Below are 22,713 nucleotides of genomic sequence, written 5' to 3'. Positions count from 1 at the left end.
GTTCTCTCGCTGTGGTCTAGCAACAATTTCCTGTCTTTCTCAGAAAAGGGTTGATGATCATGTCTGAAAAAAGGACATCAATCTAATTATTTATTGATGGACTACGATTTTCAAAAGTTTATAATGCTCTGTTAGCTATTACTCTATGTGCTCGCGATATTTATAAATTATGATTTACATTCCCGACAAGGAATAAGCTGCTGCAACTATTCCAGTTTACGTATTGTGTTGCAAGAATAAGTTCTTAGTAGTCTTTGGCACTAATGTTGTGTTCATAGATCACATTTAACATGATCTACGATTGTGCACAATACTTTCCTTGAAGATCTTTGGTTTGTTCAATGTTTACAAGTGTGAAAACTTAAGTCAGTCGAAAGTGCAATATATCTTTTGTGATGGCATGACAGTAATATGATGTTAAGCGTTCTTTTCTGTGTTTGTGTTTACAATTTTCTGTAGAATTTTTTCCGATATGAAAATTCCAATCTGCCGCTACAATTTCTGGAAATAACATGCAGTGTCACGTACCAGACTTCAGAAAAACTTAGGCACTCAGAAACATTGTAATGGAAGGAGACGAAGAAGGTGTTTATAGATTGGAAGGGATCACTGAAGAAGTAGGTGGTTTAGTTGTAAAGAAGAAACCGGTTAATGATGACGGCGTATTTAAAACACCAGCTCCGAAGAAGTCACTTCTTGGATTGGATAAGTTAGCAGGTAAAAGTTACTATTTGTCTGATTGTTTGTTCCAGAGTTAGATGTAATAACTTGTTATCTTCCAGTACAATAAATGTTGAAGTTATAGATCGGTAAAATACCCAGTTGGAAGTTATGGTATGATAGCCGTAGCGTCCAGTAAGGTCTTTTACTTGTTATACTATACGACAGTCGTTGCTGTGTACGATTCCAAACTGATTTGAGTAATTCGTCATATATGGAGCCGTACACAAAGGAAAAAATGTACAGTTTTCTGCCGGTACGACAAATTGCTTGAAATATAAATTTTGGTATAGAATTTGGTTACTTGGACAATTAAGGATGTAAAATTTACAATAAGCACATTTTTGTGTATTCCGTGATTAATAAGTTGTTGGAGCAACCAGTGAACGCAACTGCTTCAGCAGTTATCCATAAAATCAGACGGACGACATAATTGTCCATATACTTGTATAATTTATTTTACGTTGTACAACTCAAGATTAAGAGTTGCGTCCAGCTTTGTGGTAAGTTCATTAATGTGATACACTGCACACCAGATACAGTGTTGAGGTTGTGCCCTTGATCTGGTATTTTTTCACATATGTAAACAGTTTAGCTAAGTTTCCAGTTTAAACGTGTGATCTGTGAAGAATGTTGTTTTCAGGCAGTTCTAACATACCAGAAGCCTTGTTTCACACAACATTTGGATTATACATCTTTCCCAAAGAGAAATAATTAATGTGATTGAAGACTTTTGAGAAATACTCCCACAGCCCCTAATGGTAAACGTATTTAAATACTTCCAGCAATACGCAGAAAGGAGAAACAAGAGGCAGAGCAAAATGATGCAAAGAAGGCTAAGCATCTGTCTGACAAATCTGAAGGTGATGAAAAAAGAGTGGATGATAATGGTCACAGAAAGCACAAACGAAAATCTAAAGACAGGTGAGATGCATGTTTACCTGGGCTTATTATCAAAATACTTAATCCAAAGAATCATCATAATATACCATAATTTTTGATATGAGGTATTTTGCTCCCTAAATAAAATGTGTACAAAAGGTATGGCAACAGACATAGAAATGAGCAAAATCAGACACAGATGCTAACTTTGGAAGTAGTAAGTATTCTTCCCATCAGCAAAATAAACAAAAGATTTAAAGCGAGTAGATCTCTTCAGTGAGTGTATGGGGAAAATCACCATTGACCTCCGATCTTTGAAGATACAGCTGGACAGGATACAGTCCATGAAAAATTTCTATTTGTTCTTGTCTGTGTCTGTTGCTGTTTGCTTAATAGAATATTTCTCTTTATTTAATTCAGTTTTTGTTTTTAATATTATTGTTGAACTTAATTATTTGCACATTCCTTGAACAAGGAATGTGCACATAGTATCTTGCAGTTATGTCCCTTACACCAGTTAATTTATAAAAATTATATAGTGTTTCAGTGTAAATGGTTCATACTAACCATTAACTTGAGTATCTTGTAATTAATTAAGCTGTTTACAAGTTCCACGTGTTGTAATTGCGACCTCACACTATGATGCGGAAAAAGTATTAGCGTATTATAATGTGCTTTCCCATTGAAAAAAATATGACAGCAGGATGACCATTGACAGAATTGTGTTAAGCTAATTTTTATTTGTGTGTTTCTTTTCTAAAAACAGTGATTTATACTTTACTAGTTCAATTACATATTCCTCCCCCCCACCCCACTGTTCTCCCTCCCTAAAATAAAACCACACATAGAAAAACCGGGTCAACGGAAGCATCCGATTCCACCCATTGGCTTTGACCCGCGACGTAAGGCTGTTGTGGTGTGTGGCGTCACGAAGGTGCGGAATTTAGTTTGTGAGAGTGGCGTGTTTGTAGGTGTTGTTTTGGTGTGATCGGTGGTGCTCTCTTGTGGTGTGTTGTGTGTTAGGTGATGTTTTTGGTTTAGTTTGTTTTTCATTATATTTTTGGGGAATATGTGTGTTTGTTGTCATGTTTATATAATAACGTCATAGTCGCAATATGCTCGTTGTTGTGAATGGTCGTTTCCGCCATATTGGTGACATCTTTGGTCAAAGCAGACGGGTGGAATCAGACGTTTCTGTTAACCTGAAAAGGGTTTACAATTCAAATATTCTTCTTTGAATTAGGAGGAGTTGTCAAGCAGATATGATTTCAATTTGTATATGGAGTTCATTGTACTATTTAGTAAATTCTTTAAATCACCGGGTTGGTGGTCAAAGATATTTTCTGACTGAATACCACACAAAAGCTGGGTAAGGAAGAATGTAAGCCAGATCTCCTTCTGTATTTATGAAAGTTAACTGTTGTTTTTGAACTGTAATTGATTGTTGACAAGTGAATAAATTTATTGAGGCTTTTGTCAGCATATCCAGTAGTTTAAAAGAACGTCTGCAAGAAGCTGTAGATTAGGCACTGCATACTACCATTATTACTCACTGCTGTGTTACAAACAGCCTTTTTCACCGAAAACCTACTCGTTTGACAGTCTTATTGTTGTGCCTGTTTGCGACTTAGCATCCCTGTTAGATGGTGTAGTAATCTATCCTATTCGCAATATAATTTTAAAAATTGGTTGGCTAATACTGGCTTCACCTGTCTGCCAATTGTTCTAATGATTGCATAATGTGCTCCATTCTGAGACAGACTAACATTTAAGCAATGAATAGTGTGATTTAGACTGAATAGTTGTGTACCACAGTTCCGAGAGTGTGAGCTTACATTGTGTTTTCAACATTTTGTGAACAGTGCGTATTTTGTGTTGAAAGTAATGAAGAATGCGGTACAACCTATCAGCTTGGCCTGACCCAATGGTGCTAGCTATCAACGCAGTTTGTTTTCACTACATAACCACTGTGCTGACTGACATACAATCATAGATATTTTACCTCAAAGAGTATCGGGGTGCCCACAATAAATGAAAGATTTGGTTGGAGAAGATCTTGCAGTTAACTCCTTTAGATATCTTAAAAACTTGGAAACATTGTTGGGAAAATGGTTCTCAGCAGACAAGGAAATACCGTTACAGAATGTGCAATGTATAGAAAGTAATACATTCTTGTGATTATACATTTGTCGGTTTTCCCAAATTTATAACCAGGCTATAGGCATTCAACCTAATGCAGACTACGGGCTATGAGTACTACATCCTTATGTCTGTGTGTAGAATGTTCTCAGATTTTTATATCATTTGACAGAAACAAATATAAATATATGAAGTAGAGTAGGCCTAACTTTCTGATATTTTCGTTTCAAGAATCTGCTTAAGTTGCTGAGCTACAGCATTTACTCCATATATTCTATTGTTTTGTGATATGTACACCTTCCCTACAGTAAGAGAAATTATTCATACCACTGATATATAATTTAGCATATGTATTTTCCATTACAATTGTCAGTCCTGTCTTTCACTCTGTTTCTGCATCACCTTCAGTGTGTAATACCTCTTCAAGCTATTTGTCTGTACTTTTGTATTAGCGTAATTTTATTTCATTCCCATTCTTAATTTAATTTAAATGAAATTATTGTATAGTTATTTTTTCCAAATGTTTAGTTTTGATGTTTTACTGATTTATTCCCATGATACTTATTTGCTATTTAACTTTTAACACTTTTTAATTACTTTACTACCGCTAATGTCATTTGATCCGTGTTTGTACATCACTCTCGATGTGTAACATCATCATATTTGACAGCAGTAGCCAGTTGAAGTCTGATGTCGGCCTTGTAAACCGAACACGGCTTAACAAAATAAATTAATTTTATAGAACATACACAATCTTGTGCTTTTCATTAATTATTATGTAAGATGATGTGTAATCTTTGGTTTGCGTTTCAAGTTGTAACAAGTGCATGCCCAAAAACATTTAGTATCTTAATTTACTTAATTCCAGTCTGTCTGAAACTTTTGTTTTGATAGTTTTATTAGAGCCTATTGTGTATATATTTTCCAAAACAGAAAAGCAGTTTTCTGTTAGTACATTTCAGTAAAAGTCTAGAAACATATTACTTCCCCCAAATTATATATTATAAAATTATAGAAATCTGAGAATATGCACAACATTAGCAGCGACATCTCTTCCTATAAACTATCTGTGGGTGGAATATGAAGGGGGAGTGCAGAGTTTTGTATTCATCAGATTTTGCACTTTAATCTGCTGTGTGTGTCGAGTACATTTTCAGAGGAGTTCACAGAAGCTACAGGCAATTGAACTGATATAAGTAGCAAGTAAGGTAAGAGAGAATGACTTGAGAACTCATCAGCCAGATTCATTTTAAATTAGGAATAACTAGTGCATCCATGTGCAGTCTTGTTGGACAAATTGTGCTAAGATAAAATTGTTTTGCACTTTTGTTTGAATGTAATAACAAATTTAATTTGAGGCAATGAGCAATTCATTGCATGAGGCACTGAAAATATATCCTAATTTTCCATTTTGTGTTTTCAGTTGCTGAAAACCTAAGGTCCAAATAGCTTTTATTTTATGGCTTTACTTATTACTGTTTGATCTTTATTTTCAGTGTAAATTTATGCTGAGAAGCAACATCAGTAATTACCTCCTTAGAAATTAATGTAGTCCACTAGTTTAGTATTTGTGTAGTGTAGAATGGTTTGACTGGAAAGAAGTGTCACTAAGTCCATAAAAATTAATTTATTGACCATAAATTCTTCGAAATAAGATGCTCTTGCATTAATACATTCTTTCTAGATGAGAATTTGATCTGCTGTAGGCATCCTGGAAGGTCTGAGTTTGAATATCCTTTAGGGTATGCAAGTAGTAGCTGTCACGTTGTCGATGTTCTTGAAATGGAATTCTTTCAAGAGTGTCTTGTCGCACAGAAATAAAACAAGGACAGGACTTAGTGCATTGTCTTGGTGAAGCATTCAAGAACCGCCAGTGTGTGGGTTGATGTCCGTGACCTCGTTTTCAGCCTTTTGAACTTGTTTGATACAGCCTGCCACGAATTCCTCCCCTGTGCCAACCTTTTCATCTCAGAGTAGCAATTGCAACCTACATCCTCAATTATTTGCTGGATGTATTCCAATCTTTGTCTTCTTTTGCAGTTTTTACCCTGTAAAGCTCCTTCTAGTACCATGGAAGCTATTTCGTGGTGTCTTTAACAGACGAGCTATAAACCTGTCCATTCTTCTTGTGTTTTCCATAACCCATTCTTTGCCGATTCTTCAGAGAACCTCATTCCTTAAGGAGTGTATCTTATCAAATGGAACTGTGCAGTTCCAAAGTCATACATCTGTGATGTATCTGTAATTTAGATTATGGAGGGAGCCGTGCTGGGGTTGTCCATGCAGTTGGCAAAGCTGTTGTGCCAGGGTGGAGTTGTAGTTAGCAGATCTGTCTAGTCAACAGGAGACCCGGGTTTGAACCCCAGCCTTGGTGTACATTTTCATTCGTCACTTCAGTCTGCTTGTGTACTTACCTTATCAGTCCACCTTATTTTCAATATTCATTCATAGTACCACATTACAAAAGCTTTGATCCTCTTCTGTTCCATGTTTTCCACAGTCCATGTTTCACTACCGTACCATGCTGTGTTCAAATGTACATTCTAAGAAATTTCTTCCTCAAATCAAGGTCTGTTTGATACTAGTAGATTTCTCTTGGCCAGGAATGCCTTCTTGCCAGTGCTAATCTGGTTTTTTTCTCGCCATTGCTCCATCGATCATGGGTTATACTGCTGCCTATTTTTTTTTATAGGTAACAGAATTAAGTAACTTTATCTACTTTGTAACCATCAATCCTAATGGTAAGCTTCTCACTGTTTTCATTTCTGCTATCTCCCATTACTTTCATCTTTCTTTGATTTACGCTCAATCCATATTCTGTACTCATTGTACTGCTTTTTCCATTCAACAGATCATGTAATTCTTCTTCATTCTCACTGAGGATAATAATGCTGTTGTCAAAGATTATCAATGATGTCCTTTCACTTTGAATTTTAACCTCGCTCTCGACCCTTTTTTTTATTTCTGTCATTGCTTCTTCACTGTGTATAATCATTGAAAAGACAGTGAGCGTTCCTTCTCTTTTCTTTTGTAATTACGTGGTGTGGCCACTCAGGGCTCTGTCTCTTCATCTCAGGATGGCATCTGAAAACCCATGACTCATCTCCCATTGTGACATTTTCCAAAAAAGGTAGCCTTGTTTTAAAAGAATTCCAGAAGTTCTTCGCAAATTAGCATTCGTTGGATGTGTGGTCATCGATCAAATTTTTTAGTACCAGTTTTGCTTTATCTTCAATTGTTCAGTTATAATTTCATGGACAACGGTTTTATGAATATTCAAGTGTCTGAGCTACCAGATGAACACTCATTCTACCGGCTGTATACATGAGTTACACTGTCTTCAACTTTCGACATTTACGGGCACCCAGAGATATTTTTGTCATTGACGCCATCCCGGCTTCGCAGAAACACCTTGTGCCACTGAAACACATGCTCTTTTGACTGCCATTCACTCCCAAATACCTGCCCGATCGTTGGAAAGGTTGTGGCAGTGGGCTTTCCAAGTTTCATGTAGAATTTGATTGTGTACCATTCTTCAAGTGAATGACGCATCACGGCTGGAAACAGACCATTGACAGGTTTCATGTAGGGACGTGTCCTGACTCATCAGAAGCTCAGATGAAATTGGGATTGGTCGCACTGGGAAGCTGACAATCCTCACCTGTTAGCTTGGATGGGCAGTTCTGAGCAATAGGGGCATCGGAACAGAACTGGTGATGCAGGTAAAAGTGCAGTTATGATGTCCATAGCTGTTTCTTGCATGCCTACACTGGTAACAGTTCACGTGGTGAACTATGAGAACTGAGTAGGATGAATCATGAATCGCATGTCGATAGCAGTCATAACGCTCATTCATAATTTCCTACAGTTCTAAAATAAAGTTGGCTAATATTCTGTTCTATTAGGTTAGAGTTTAACCACATCTCCCAAATTTCCAGCAAAACTGGAAATAATAAGTAAAAGTATGTTATTGCAATGGCAAATGTGTATCTGAGGTTACTCTGCCATTCAGTCTATTATGGCTATCATACTTTTGTGTTGACATTTGTTGGATTTGCCAACACACAAGCTAGTTGTCACATTAAAGTTACAGGTCAATCTGGCAGCACATTTAGGTTATTTCCAATTATCAAAGATATACAAAAATCACTAACTACACTTAAAATTTGTAATAACCAGACCAGTAAAAGGTATTGTGCCACTCTCAATATGAAATCAAACATAATCAATTCATATTTCCTGCTGAAAGAAATCATTAGATTTAGCGATTCTCATTGGCTACTGTATGCTATCACTCAGTTGGCTATGATCAACACCAATGATATGCCAACATCAGCGCACAACGCAAGAGCTGATGACACCATAAGTGCTATTTAGCCAATGACATTAATTTCCAGACAAATTGTGTAAGTCTTCAGCCACCCCTTCCACCTCTCCTTCTCTCTCTCTCTCCCTCCCTTTCCCCCTCCCTTGCCCTTTCCCTCATTGTGGTGTGATTGTCATGTGCAGCTTGTTAGAAGTTTCATGATTGGAATTGTTTCCAAATGTTTTACTGTTGCACTTTCATGGTAAATGTGATTTCACTTAAATGTTGTGTTTCAGAAACACATTGGAACCACAGTTAACATTTAAAATTTCACATCTCTTTTTTTAGCTATGGTATTAAGACTTACTTTAATATTTTAAAGGCACTATCGCCATGTTCAAGAAGAAACTCCAACATACACAGGAGGAATATCCGATGAAGCTCGCCAGAGATTAGTTGAAAGACTACAGAAAAACAAAGAGAGAGGTGTCCATGCATCTACAAAAGATAAACATAGAGAGAAACGAGCACATGATGACAGGCATAAACATTCTCATCACCATTATAAAGGTAACCAATAGAATACTGATGTGTATCAAATTTTATTTCATATTTCAAAGAGATAAAGTGAAGCACTTGTACAGCTCACATTGCAAGTGAACATAATTGTTTATATTTTTTAAAATTACTTATTACTTAGAAAGTCTGTCTTTTGGTATCTTTTTTCTGTTTGCTGAGGTCTTAGTAAGACAATTTCCCCTGAATTACTGTTATGCAGAAAGAGATCGTGATAAAAGAAGTCATCACAATGAAAGGAGGAGCCGTGAACGAGATGTTGATAAAAGATCTGAGCGGGGATCTTCCCGTTCTGCTCACAGCTGGATTGAAACACCTCGTTTTCGAGATGAGCCTCTCACACCAGTCATAAAGATAAAGGATCCCACATCCAAGTAAGAATTATGTCTTACAATATCACATAGGTGACATTCCATGTTGCCTTGGATATGTGGTATGGAAGGATTATTTAGCAAAAAGTCCCCTACAGATTTGTTTGATGACTTAATTTCATAGACAGTCTGCATATTAGTAGGAAGTTATAAATTAGTTGGGAAACCTTTCTTGTTCTTCTTGTTTGTTTAGAAAATTACAGAGATACAGGTTATATAATACATTAAGGGAAAACATAGAAAATTATATTGCAGCTTAAGACTCTGAGAAGACAGTAGATGAGTAATCAGATAGGCTAGTCGTTATTGTACATACGCCTCTTGTTGTCCAGCTGTTTGTGCTTTACATTTAAAACCATTATTTTACATTATAAAAATACTCTGCTGTATGCTTGCAGAACGAGCTGGGATGATGACGATCCGACACCATCAAAGTATTCCAGTTGGGATCTCCCAACACCGCAGACAAGAGAACCAGACAGTGACTGGTCAATCAGAAAAGGAACAGAAAAGCGCCTACGGAAAGATGAAACTCCAAGACCTACCCCTGCCCACAGATTCAATAGCTGGGCCCGTGACAGGAAGAGAACTGGTGCTACACCTCTGCCAGGAAAAGGTAATAATTATGCTTTGCTACATAATAGGTCACACATGAAAAACTTCTTCCAAAAATGACTATGTTGACCTCCGGCAGACAGTTCTCTTAGAGAAGACTAAATTATTGTCATATGTCAATGTAGTCATGCATTGAAGGGAAAGTGAGTGCAGGACACAATAATTTAGTAAACTGGCCACATAATACCTCTTTTCCATCAGAATTTAGAAATACTGCCATAAATAGCCTTGCAGTTGAGAGGCAAATCATATGTGGCCTTGTTTATTGGTAGTGTTTGACCTTCATTGATTTAGTCATGTTCATTACAGGGTCCTTTTATGTGATCACACTTATGACAGATGTATTCATTGCTCAGACTAGAGTGATTATTCTATGTTGTTGTTGTGGTCATCAGTCCTGTGACTGGTTTGATGCAGCTCTCCATGCTACTCTATCCTGTACAAGCTTCTTCATCTCCCAGTACTTACTGCAACCTACATCCTTTTGAATCTGCTTAGTGTATTCATCTCTTGGTCTCCCTCTACAATTTTTACCCTCCACGCTGCCCTCCATTGCTAAATTTGTGATCCCTTTGTGATTCTAGTTGAAGATAATTATTTATCAGTTGTTCAAATAGTGTGTAGAAACAACACCAAGTAAACCATTATCAGTAGAAACATGGTATATTTCACTGCAGACCACAAGTTGCCTTAGACTTGGAAAGGACTGCATTTCCTATTTGTGTTCTGACTTCCAGTTTCATTGTAAGTACACACACATACCATTTCCTTCCATTGCTAGGGCCACAAAAATGTGTTAACATTGTTAAGCTCACTCACTAATAAGATAAACGTGGGTGCCATAAAAATATTTATACTCTGTAATTGGCCGAGGTCGTTATGAAATGTGCTTTTGTATAGTCCTCTGTGATCAGATTTTGCTCTGAAGTACACTGTTACTTATTCCATTAATGGATGAAGGACTGTGAGTTAGTATTCAGTATGTCCAAATCTTCAGATGCGCTCCAAATTTATTAAGATACCACCAGGTGTTGGATTCACCAAAGTCTGAAAATAAATATTAAGGGATTGAATGTATTAAAGACTTACTGCTGAGGAGACAAACAAGTGTAGAAAGAGAGGGACATGGACAGCAGTGGACATTCAACTTGACTATCAGTAACAGTACACGGCTAAGTAATTACACCTTATTCATTGCACTAACAGTGCCTTCATCTCAGCTCATTGTACACAGAATATCAAGATGGTGACAGTTTTAGTCATGTCCTTCATAAAACTTATCTTTGCAGATAATTTGGTTAGCCAACTTTATTTTATTTTTATTTAAGTATTCATTTATGCATCATTTCATTGTGATCGAAGCAGACACTCTAACGATATTCCTAGGCCTTCTCCATAATAAATCTGTATCTGTTAACACATATGAAATGTTCATGTTTTAGATAAATGCCTCCTGCTTGATATTGCCGTGAATTTGTGTGGCAAAGCAGTAAGAAATTCCTTATTGATGATTATTGTGATATTTTGCAGCATTTTCACAGGTGACTAAAAGCTCTAATTCTTATTATGCTGTTCCATCTAGATTATATGACATCCTTAAATTCCTCAAAGAAGGGGTCCCTCTTCATCCAATTGTGAGTAACATAGGTGCTCCAGCATATTGTGTAGCAAAACACCTTGCTACTCTGTTGAACCCTGTAGGTCAGTGTGTCCCACATTTAGAACTCAGTAGATTTATTTAGATTAGAGATAATGTATTTTAATGACTCTGGTATTCCAGTAAGTTTTGATGTGGTCTCACTCTCCACTCATGCCCCTCTGTCTGATTTGTTATGGTTGATTGAGATTGGGTTTGTTGCTGAATTAACAAACCTATTCCACTATGTGTTGACTCCCACTTACTTTTTATTCCATGACAAGTACTACAAGCAGACACGTGCAGTTGCAATGGGGAGTTCGTTGTTAGGGGTTATTGCCAATTGGTTTACGGAAGATGTCAAGGAACATGCCTTGGAATCTCTCTCTCTCTCTCTCTCTCTCTCTCTCTCTCTCTCTCTCTCTCTCTCTCTCTGTGTGTGTGTGTGTGTGTGTGTGTGTGTGTGTGTGTGTGTGTGTGTGTGTGTGTGTGTGTGTGTGTGTGTGTTTGTTTTTCAGACACGTAGATAATACTTACGATCTTTGGCCTCAAGAATTTGAAAGACTTTTTAGAATACCTGAATTCAATCCTCCAGAGTATTTGTTTCATGATGGAGGTGGGAAAATATGGCTGTCTTCCCTTCCTCGATTTTTTGGGATGTGCCATTTATAGGAAGCCTATTCACACTGACCCCCTCCCCATCCCCATGGACCTTGCCATTGGTGTGGAGGCTTGCGTGCCTCAGCGATGCAGATAGCCATACCATGGGTGCAACCACAACGGAAGGGTATCTGTTAAGAGGCCAGACAGTTCCTGAAGAGGGGCAGCAGCCTTTTCAGTAGTTTCAGGGGCCACAGTCTGGAACTGATCTTGTAACATCAACCAAAACGGCCTTGCTGTGCTGGTACATCGGCTGAAAGCAAGGGGAAATTATAGCCATAATTTGTCCCGAGGACATGCAGCTGTACTGTATGGTTGAATGATGATGGCGTCCTCTTGGGTAAAATATTCCGGAGGTAAAATAGTTCCCCATTTGGATCTCTGGGTGGGGACTACTCAGGTGGGTGTCATTATCAGCAGAAACAAAACTGGCGTTCTACGGATTGGGGCGTGGAATGTCAGATCACTTAATCTGGCAGGAAGGTTACGAAATTTAAAGAGGGAAATGTATAGATTATAGTTAGATATAGTGGGAATTAGCGAAGTTCAGTGGCAGGAGGAACAAGACTCCTGGTCTGGTGAATACAGGGCTATAAATACAAAATCAAATAGGGGTGATGCAGGAGTAGGTTTAATAATGAACAAAACATAAGAACACGGATAAGCATAGTGAATGCACCATTGTAGCCAAGATAGACATGAAGCCCATGCCTACCACAGTAGTACAAGTTTAAATGCCAACTAGCTCCGCAGATGATGAGAGATTGAAGAAATGTATGATGCAATAAAAGAAATTATTCAGGTAGTTAAGGGAGACGAAAATTTAATAATCATGGGGGACTGGAATTCGATAGTAGGAAAGGGAGTGGAGGAAAAGTAGTAGGTGGATATGGACTCGGGTTAAGGAATGGAAGAGGAAGCTGCCTGGTAGAACCATAGCTAACACTTGGTTTAAGAATCATGAAAGAAGGTTGTATACGTGGAAGCAGCCTGGAGACACCAGGTTTCAGATAGATTGTATGATGGTAAGACAGAGATTTAGGAACCAGGTTATTAATTGTAATATATTTCCAAGGACAGATGCACAATTTATTGTTTATGAACTCTAGACAAAAACTGAAGAAACTGCACAAAGGTAGGAATTTAAGGAGATGGCACGTGGGTAAACTGAAAGAACCAGAGGCTACAGAGAGTTTCAGAGAGAATGTTAGGGAACGATTGACAAGAACAGGGAAAAGAGGGCAGTAGAAGAAGAATAGGTAGCTTTGAGAGATGAAATAGTGAAGACAACAGAGAATCGTGCTGGTAACAAGACGAAGGCTGTAGAAATCCATCAGTATCAGAAGGGATATTAAATGTAATTGATGAAAGGAGAAAATATAAGAATTCAGCAAATGAAGCAGGCGAAAAGGGATAGAAATGCCTCAAAAAATGAGATCGACAAGAAGTGCAACATGGCTTAGCAGGGATGGTTAGAGGACAAATGTAAGGATTTAGAGGAATGTATAACTAGGGGTAAGATAGGTACTGTCTACAGGAAAATTTAAAGAGACCTTTGGAGAAGAGAGAACCACATGTATGAATATCAAGAGCTCAGAGGGAAAACCAGTCCTAAGCAAAGGAGGTCCAGCTCAACATGAAGTGGTAGTGCATACTTTGGTTCACAGGGCCCACCTCATCTTGATCCCTGAGAGTTTGTCAACTGAGTTCACCCATCTTGAAGTCACTTTTCGTCAGAATGGTTATAGCGAAAGACAGATTAGATATGATTTGCACTATTGACCAACTGTGCACCAAGTGAGTGATGATAATACTGAGGTGGTACCAAAGTCTATGACATTTTGCTTTACACAGGGAGCATTTTGAACAGGAGTGGTCCATTTTGTGAACATATGATGTGAAGTGTATTTTTTGACCACCATCTAAGATCGGGGTACTTTTGAGTTCCATAAAGAATTATCTACTTTACTTAAGGTGTCTACTGTTTTCCTTACAGTTTTGTCATGTCATGTATCAGTCAGACTGTCAAGACGTTGGAGGACCAATGTGCTGAGCATAAGTGACACTCATGCTACAACAGCCGAGTGAATCCGCAATTGCAGAACATTGCACTGGCACCATTCGTCCTATGGAACATAACAACAATCAAACGATGGAAAATCCAGGATGGAATGTAACAATATTAGAGAAGGAAAGTTGCTACTCACCATATGGCGGAGATGCTAAGTTGCGATAGGCACAACAAGAAGATTCACACAGTTATAGCTTTCGGCCATTAAAGCCTTTGTCAGCAATAGAAACACATACACACATGCGCACGCGCGCGAACACACACACACACACACACACACACACACACACACACACACACACACACACACGCTAACGCAACTTGCACACACCTAGTTTCAGTTGTCTGAGACTGCAGATGTGTATGTGTTTCTATTGCTGACAAAGGCCTTACTGGCCAAAAGCTATAACTGTGTGAATCTTCTTGTTGTGCCTGTCGCAACTTAGCATCTCCGCCATATGGTGAGTAGCAACTTTCCTTCTCTAATATTGGAATATAACAACAAATAGATTCTGCCATGCACTTGCAGCTATTGGGGCAGTGTTATTAAGGAAGCTGTTGAAATTAAGCAAGAAACCTCACAAGTAGAGAAAGTGGTTTTTGTTTAAATTCTGCATGGAATTCTGATCTTTTCCTTGTCGAAAAACAGAGTGACAGAGTTTATGCTACTCCACCCATTGATTATTAATTTCACTATCAACAACTTCTGACACTGGTCATCTTTGGTTTGTGATGGTGCTAGTGTTTACAGTGTGTGTGTGTGTGTGTGTGTGTGTGTGTGTGTGTGTGTGTTATCTGTCCGTAGTTTCTCTGAGAACCGAGGTTTTAAATTCCCTTGCAGAGCAATTACTTGCTGCAGTTATATCTTGAAAATGGCAGGGTGTGGTCCTGTCGAAATATTGGCAGTTGTTGACGACGTCACCCGGCTGCATTCCGTTGGGTTATTTGATCATTAAATGAAGCAGCATACTTTAAACTTAAGCAGCATTTTGGCATACTGTTAATTCTAATGAGTGACTGTTGGTTCTCCTTCCACACAATTTCATTAGATGCATTCATCTACATTGTAAGCAGGGAATCAGTGGACATGACTCAACTGTGATATATTCATGCCAAGGAGAGAATGTATTTGGTTGTTTTGTCACTAGATAGAGAGGCATTTAAAGTAGAAAACAACATGTACTGTGCTATTTGAGTTGAGTAACAGTAGTGCCGAGGTTATAAGAATCCTATCTGCAAAGGACTATCAGACGAATAATTTAAAGAGAAATTTAATGTTTGTATCAGAAAGATTCATTCTTGTTTATTGTCTGTACAAATGTTGCACTCTTCAACTTGGCTATGGGAAATCTCTAGTTGGTACTGTGATACTCATATCCGTCCCATTAGCAAAATAAGGGGATTACAATATGTTAGTAAAATACTTAACTACTTTTTCTAAATCTGTCTTCCTTTTTTAATAGAAAATGATGTACAGTGGTCCTCAGCAGAGGAACGAGAATTGTGGGAAGAAGAACAGAAAAGATTGGATAGAGAGTGGTACTCGCTGGATGATGGCTATGATGAAGAACACAATCCTTTCTCAAATCTCAGTGAAGATTACACCAAAAAGAAAGAGGAGCAACTTGAACAAAGAAAAAAAAAGAGGTTGTCTGCTCAACAACGGCAGATTAATAAGGTATTTTATGTGTGGCTATTGTCAGTCTATATTGTCTGTACTTGCATATTGTATCTATTTCTTTATTGTTTTTTCCTTCAGGCTGTTCATTCAAGTCTTTAATTTGTCCTGCTTAAAAATATTTTGTCCTGCTAGTGTCCTTATCATGCTATTAAACTCTAGCTTGTCATGTGATGAGGCAGCACTGTGGAGGATTTTGTCTGTACTACAATGACTACAATTACCACATTAGTAAGGAGCCATACCTGTTGAAGAAAGTTAACATATGGTCCATCTGTTTCATTTGTTGTCTTCTTTATGTGTTTGGGGCGGTGCTTGCTATGTCTCTAGCATTCCATAAACCACGCAAAACCCAGGATGATGATATATGCTGAACTTACTATGAAACATATAACCTGTGCAGTCTGGGTTCAAATTTGATGACCGAGATCCTGAAGCGGAGGGAATGATTATTGGTACCAGTTCCCTCATTATTGTATTATGTGGAGGCATTTCAACAACTAGAATTGGGCACAAAAATGGAAGTATGTATGTTTTCAAGAACATGGGATGTTATCAGGGTGTATACGACCCGGGACAACCAGGAGATTAGGGAAAAACCTGGGAATTTTTCCATCCGGGAGAAACCGGGAAAAACCCGGGAATTTTTTATAATTCCGGGAATGTTTCGTTGTTTTAGTTTTCATAAAAATTTTTGTGATTTTGAGTCTTAAGAACCAATACTCCAACAAAGGATATTACTGTGTCCCGCATCTGCAGGATAATACTGCAGCAACAAAACATTAACAAGAGGAAGAAAAAATGAAAATAAAACTTAAGTTGCAAAGGAAATAGGCCATATACAACAACAAAACATAGTGCTCATACAAGCGGCTGCCGACAGCATAGTGTGTCAGAGGCTTTAGAAAGACTACGCAATGATTCATAACGACAAATTACCCCCGATGAGCATGATGTGACAGCTGTTGACATTACGAGGGTTGTTTTTTAAGTAAGGGCCGTTTTTATTTTTTTAAAAAGATACAAATACTTTTGTAAAAAAACTTTTATTTTCTGATTCTACACGCTTTTACCTATTTTTCTACATAGTTGCCTTGTTTATTTAAGCACTTGTCATACCGTACAACTAAGTTTCTAATTCCCTCTTCAAAGAATTCGGCCGCCTGCTCCGACAACCAAGATTTCACGGCCGCTTTCACTTCATCGTCGTCATTGAAGCGCTGCCCGCCATTATGGTGTTTAAGGTACCGGAAAAGGTGAAAATCGCTAGGAGCAAGGTCTGGGCTGTATGGTGCATGGTCCAAAACTTCCCAGCCAAAAGAATCAATCAAATCCCGAGTCTTTTGAGAGGTGTGAGGCCTAGCTTTATCGTGCAGGAGCAAAACTCCTTTTGTCAGCATGCTGCGGCTTTTGTTTTGAATTGCTCTGCGGAGCTTCTTTAGAGTTGCACAGTAGGCATCTGAATTGATTGTCGTTCCTCGTGGCATAAAGTCCACTAGCAAAACACAGTGCCGGTCTCAGAACTCAGTTGCCATAATCTTGCACTTTGACAGCGTCTGTTTGGCTTTGACCTTGACGGGTGAGGTTGTGTGTCGCCATTCCATTGATTGTCGCTTGCTTTCGGGAGTGATATGAGATACCCATGTTTAATCTCCAGTGACAATTTGACCCAACATGTCATCCCCTTCTTCCTCATAACGAATCAAAAAGTCCAATGAAGTGGCAAATCTCTTCCCTTTGTGGTCCTCTGTGAGGAGTCGGGGTACCCACCAAGAACACAGTTTCTTAAAGTTTAGGTTTTCAGACACAATTTTGTACAAAACCGATCTAGAAACTTGTAGAAATTACCAAAGAAAGAGTGGAAATTGTGAATCTTCTGTCCTCACGAATCTTTGTTTCGACTGCAGCCACCAAATCATCAGTGATCACAGAGGGCCGACCTGAGCGTTCTTCGTCATGGACATTTTGACGGCCATTTTTAAACTCTCTAACCCATTGGCGCACGTTACCTTCACTCATTGCATTCAAACCATAAACTTCTGTTAACTGACGATGAATTTCTGCAGCTGATAGGCTTCTCGCGGTCAAAAAACGTATCACTGACCGTATCTCACATGCGGTGGGCGATTCAATAATCGTAAACATTATAAAGTAGCACAGCGATGCGTACACGTCAGCTACAGAGCTGCAACTTGCATCAGTGTGAACGGGAAGGATGCCGGCAAGTGGCGCGGTGGCTTGTTGCGGCGTCCGCGTGAACTACGGGACTACACGCGCGAACGGCCCTTACTTAAAAAAGAACCCTCGTAGATTCGTTTGAGCAGTTGCGGGCAGGCTCTTGTGCATGCACAGTTGAGTCACGTATGGGTAGTACCTTCTCCCGCTTCTGGCTACGGATGTGTGGCTGGGCGCCACTATCCAGTATTGCCCCGGTTCAGAAATATCGTAGATCCTGGGCTGATGCACAGAGCAATCTGAGTTGTGGTGGGGAGGTAGGTAGTTTCCACGTGACCTGTGTTTACGTTTAATGATTTTGCTGTTTCCTCTTCATTTATTACTCTCACATCAATTGAAAACAAAACGGATTTCTGTGGCCGGGAGCTATCAAATGAATTAAAATATGTTCGCATAATGACGGAAGGTTAAAATATGTTATTATTTTCAGGTTTTATTTCCACCTTTCTGACAGTCAAGCTTTAATCACCTTGCAGAACAATGAAGTTATTTTTGTCGTTTTGCTAAAGAGATCTGTCTTTTATTAATCTTCTGCGCTGAGGCAGTCAATTTATTTGAAACAAAGTGTTTAATTTCACACTGTTGGCTAGTTTCAACTGTTCGCTGCATTTCAAGTGCACGTTTTCCATCTTCTAGCTCGCATGGCATTATGCCATAATAAAGAACCAAACATGACATAATATAGTACTGATAATCAAGAAAATTTACATCCGAATCTGGACATACAAATGTGCACTTTAAGCCCAATTATGCATTTTAGTGTGGTTCAGGAAATTCCGATGAAGTTGAAATGTCCTCTGATGTCTTGTTTCTTTTGTGACATCAAAGATCTTTCCAAAACGTGTTTCCCCCCTCCGCCCTGAGTTTCGTTTTCTAACGTGCCGGGTAATTCTGCATCGGCGTATAAAACCATAAACATTCAAAAGACTGATATGTTTTACAGTGCCGAGGAAAAGTATACTTTCACATAACACAGGGAAAAATTTATTTTCACCCAGGAGAAAGTGTATTTTCAACCGAGAAATCCGGGAAAAATCTGGGAATTTTTTTTCCTTGTCCATGTATACACCCTGGTTATCTTCACATCATATGTCACAAGAGTAATGGAAAACCACCAGAAAATAATCCTTAACCTTGAAGGAAGCTACTTCTTGAAAAATTTAATCTTCATGTAATACTGGGACTCAAACCCAACCCTTTTGACTTACAGGCAGTGCTCTTACCGACTGAAGCACCTAAACACATCTGACGGTCTCATTGCAAGCGTAAGTTCACTGGTTCCTCTGTCCAATACTTTCACAAAAGTTCTGCATATGTTACTTCACCAACACATCTGGAAGAAAGGATTCACCTCAGAATTGCCAAATGAAACTTCATAGCAGGTAAAGGTAGTGTGGGGATGCAAACCTAGGTGTTTGCCTTTTCTATGCAACACTGAGCCATAAAAATACGTTTCACTGTGTCATATAAAGTGTCAGTCTAGTAATGTCTCTCCTACTACTTCCGATTCAGTCCAAATACTGTTGCATGCATTGCTGTGTCAGTACATTTTAAAGAATGAAACAATATTGGTTTAGCCAAAAGGTCAGTACCATTCTCCTAAAAGAACAATAAAGTCTGTGATGCAAGTCCGTGACCGTGCTGTTGCCCGAACAAGAGGTTGAGTACAGGCTCTTCTCACTGTGGTATTACGAGTGGGAGGCTGGTGCGTCCATTGCACTATCAGCCTTTTACCCATGGAAAAAAAGGAAAACATTGTAACAGACTAGTGTAGTTTCACGGCAATACTTGCTGCCATGTGGAACAGTAAGCAGAATGCACGCTCAAACAAATTAAATTCCCTTTTGTAATCTACAAAAGAGCATGAATTGTTGTGGAGAACTGATGTATCATATGATTCAAAAGGTGAACAGTTCAACGAAATATGTGCAGTTTCTCAGCAACACTCACTGCCAAGTGGAACACAAGATGTCCAACTTCAGACACCTTCTCTAGGAACTGGTCACTTTAAAAGTATATAAACTATGTGATCCAAAGTATCCGGACACCCCCAAAAACATACGATTTTCATATTAGGTGCATTGTGCTGCCACCTACTGCCATGTACTCCATATCAGCAACCTCAGTAGTCATTAGACATTGTGAGAAAGCAGAATAGGGCGCTCCGTGGAACTCAAGGACTTCAAACTTGGTCAGGTGATTGGGTGTCACTTGTGTCGTATATCTGTATGTGAGATTTCCACACTTCTAAACATCCCTGGGGCTACTGTTTCTGATGTGATAGTGAAGTGGAAACATGAAGGGACACGCACAGCACAAAAGCGCACAGGCCGACATCGTCTGTTGACCGACAGAGACCACCGACAGTTGAAGAGGGTCTTAATGTGTAATACACAGACATCTATCCAGACCATCACCCAGGAATTCCAAACTGCATCAGGATCCACTGCAAGTTCTATGACAGTTAGGCGGGAGGTGAGAAAACTTGGATTTTATGGTCAAACGGCTGCTCATAAGCCACACATCCCGCCGGTAAATGCCAAACGATGGCTCGCTTGGTGTAAGGAGCCTAATCGTTGGAGACTGAACAGTGAAAAAACGTTGTGTGGAGTGACGAATCAAGGTACACAATGTGGCGATCTGATGGCAGGGTGTGGGTATGGCGAAAGCCCAGTGAACATCACCTGCCAACGTGTGTAGTGCCACTAGTAAAATTTGGAGGCGGTGTTGTTGTGGTGTGGTCGTGTTTTTCATGGAGGGGGCTTGCACCCCTTGTTGTTTAGCGTGGCACTAACACAGCACAGGCCCACATTGATGTTTTAAGCACCTTCTTGCTTCCCACTGTTGAAGAGTACTTTGGGGATGGCGATTGCATCTTTCAGCATGATCGAGCACCTGTTCATAATGCACAGCCTGTGGTGGACTGGTTACATGACAATAACATCCCTGTAATGGACTGGCCTGCACAGAACCCTGACCTGAATCCTACAGAACACCTTTGGGATGTTTTGGTATGCCAACATCGTGCCAGGCCTCACCTATCAACATCAATATCTCTGCTCAGTGCAGCACTCCTTGAAGAATGGGCTGCCATTCCCCAAGAAACCTTCCAGCACCTGATTGAATATAAGCCTGTGAGAGTGGGAAGCTGTCATCAAGGTTGAGGATGGGCCAACACCGTATTGAATTCCAGCATTAGCAATGGAGGGCGCCGCAAACTTGTAAGTCATTTTCAGCCAGGTGTCCGGATACTTTTGATTACATTGTGTATCTTGAAACACATTTGTCCAGTGTTAACGGAATTTTAGTAGGTTTTACGCACATATATTAGTAGTGTAAATCTCAAGTTACAGAATTTTGCAATCACAGATAAAAAAGTTCTTACCATTTTTCAAAATTAATATTTTATCAGTCCATAATAAACTTATAACAGAAAGCTAGGATCAGTTCTGAAGCTCTCTTTCGTGCTTATCATCAGCTACAACCACTGTGACCATACAGTGTGTTACTGATTTTAAGAATAGTGTTATTGAAGAGTGGTTCTGCATGCAGCTGGAACTAAGGATCAGTCTACAGTGGCTGTATCCTGCTGTGGTCCTCATCTGAATCAGTCACATGCCAGCCAGGCGAACAATATGTTTGCCACTGTTAGCTAGTCAGGCAGGCAGAAAGGTGGGACACTCAATGCAGTAGACATGAGAGGGTCAATGCAAGTAGTTGTAGTAAATATTAATGTTTACACAGTATGAATGACCTTTTCCTTCGTATAAGGAGCAGAATTACTTTAAATTTCATAAAATTTAGCAAAGAATGTAATCTATATCTTGTTAATAGAAGTATATTTTTAAGTACTGAGTATGTTGATGGGTGGAAAATGTAATAATACCCTTTATTGATCAGTTGATTTACCTGACCATAACTTCAAACATTAATTCCAGAAAAATTTACATTTGGTGTGAAAAATTTTTGTGGTCTGAAAGGCATGCTAAAGATGAATGGGAGTGAATAAAGACATTTCTCATGGGCTCCAATTGCTTTTGGATCCTCCATGTGGTTTACCAAATGTACCCGGCAGACAGAATGGTGTAGAGAATGTAAATACTTGTCTTTGGTGCTATGAAAGATGCTGCTGTGTACCTACCAGGGATCATTGTTACTGAAGGAAATAATCTGATTGAGCTAGCAGACAATAAAACTTACAAGGCTTGCAGAATTTCTCAAAGTATTTTTACTCCTTTGACTGTAATGTCACTGTTGTGGTTGAAAGTTCATGAGTTAACCAGAGAAAGAGTGATTATCAATGAATTTGCAGTCAGTCTCCTCCTCCTTCACTTCCTACCACTTTAAAACAACTTTTCTCTTTGACGGTGTTATTCCTCAGCCCAGCCACTGAGAAGAAATGGAGCACTTTGATCCATTTCTTGCAAGCCATTGACCTTCGAGGAATGAAAAGAGTGCATTTTATTGACAAGATGGCAGCTGTAAATTACACTCCCATTTTGGCAGACAGTGGGAGAGGCATATGGTACACACTGAATATATGTAGTTTAGGTGTTCTATGTTGTTGTTGGGGCATCAGTTTTTAGTGCAGTGATCAGTCAACAACATACATCTGGCATAGTATTTTAGTCGCCAAACTTAGAAACTTATAAAGCAGTATGCTCTGAGAGTGAAATGAGATTTTTTCTAGTTTTTAGGAAATATTCTTGTAAAGCATGAATTCTTACGACAAGAATGTAACATGTGCAATGTGAGTGACTGTTATGATGATTCGTCCTGTTTCTAATGTTTGTTGTATACTTTACAGACAAGATTATTTTCATT

The 22,713-nt window shown here is 38.9% G+C and overlaps 1 protein-coding gene across 1 annotated transcript in view; it reads left to right on the top strand.

Moving 5' to 3' along the window:
• The first annotated feature begins 345 nt into the window (after positions 1-345).
• Positions 346-22,713, top strand: part of LOC126251448 (pre-mRNA-splicing factor ATP-dependent RNA helicase PRP16) — a 197,771-nt gene continuing 175,403 nt past the window's right edge. Inside the window, exons 1-6 of the mRNA XM_049951876.1 lie at positions 346-717; positions 1,506-1,644; positions 8,430-8,617; positions 8,826-8,997; positions 9,393-9,610; positions 15,440-15,654. Of these exons, the coding sequence (XP_049807833.1) occupies positions 567-717; positions 1,506-1,644; positions 8,430-8,617; positions 8,826-8,997; positions 9,393-9,610; positions 15,440-15,654 (1,083 nt within the window). The 5' untranslated portion in view covers positions 346-566. The remainder of the gene's footprint in view (positions 718-1,505; positions 1,645-8,429; positions 8,618-8,825; positions 8,998-9,392; positions 9,611-15,439; positions 15,655-22,713) is intronic.

The sequence above is a fragment of the Schistocerca nitens genome, chromosome 4 (genome assembly GCF_023898315.1).
Source record: "Schistocerca nitens isolate TAMUIC-IGC-003100 chromosome 4, iqSchNite1.1, whole genome shotgun sequence".
Lineage (NCBI taxonomy): Eukaryota > Metazoa > Arthropoda > Insecta > Orthoptera > Acrididae > Schistocerca > Schistocerca nitens.
This window is presented reverse-complemented; position numbering and strand designations above follow the sequence as displayed.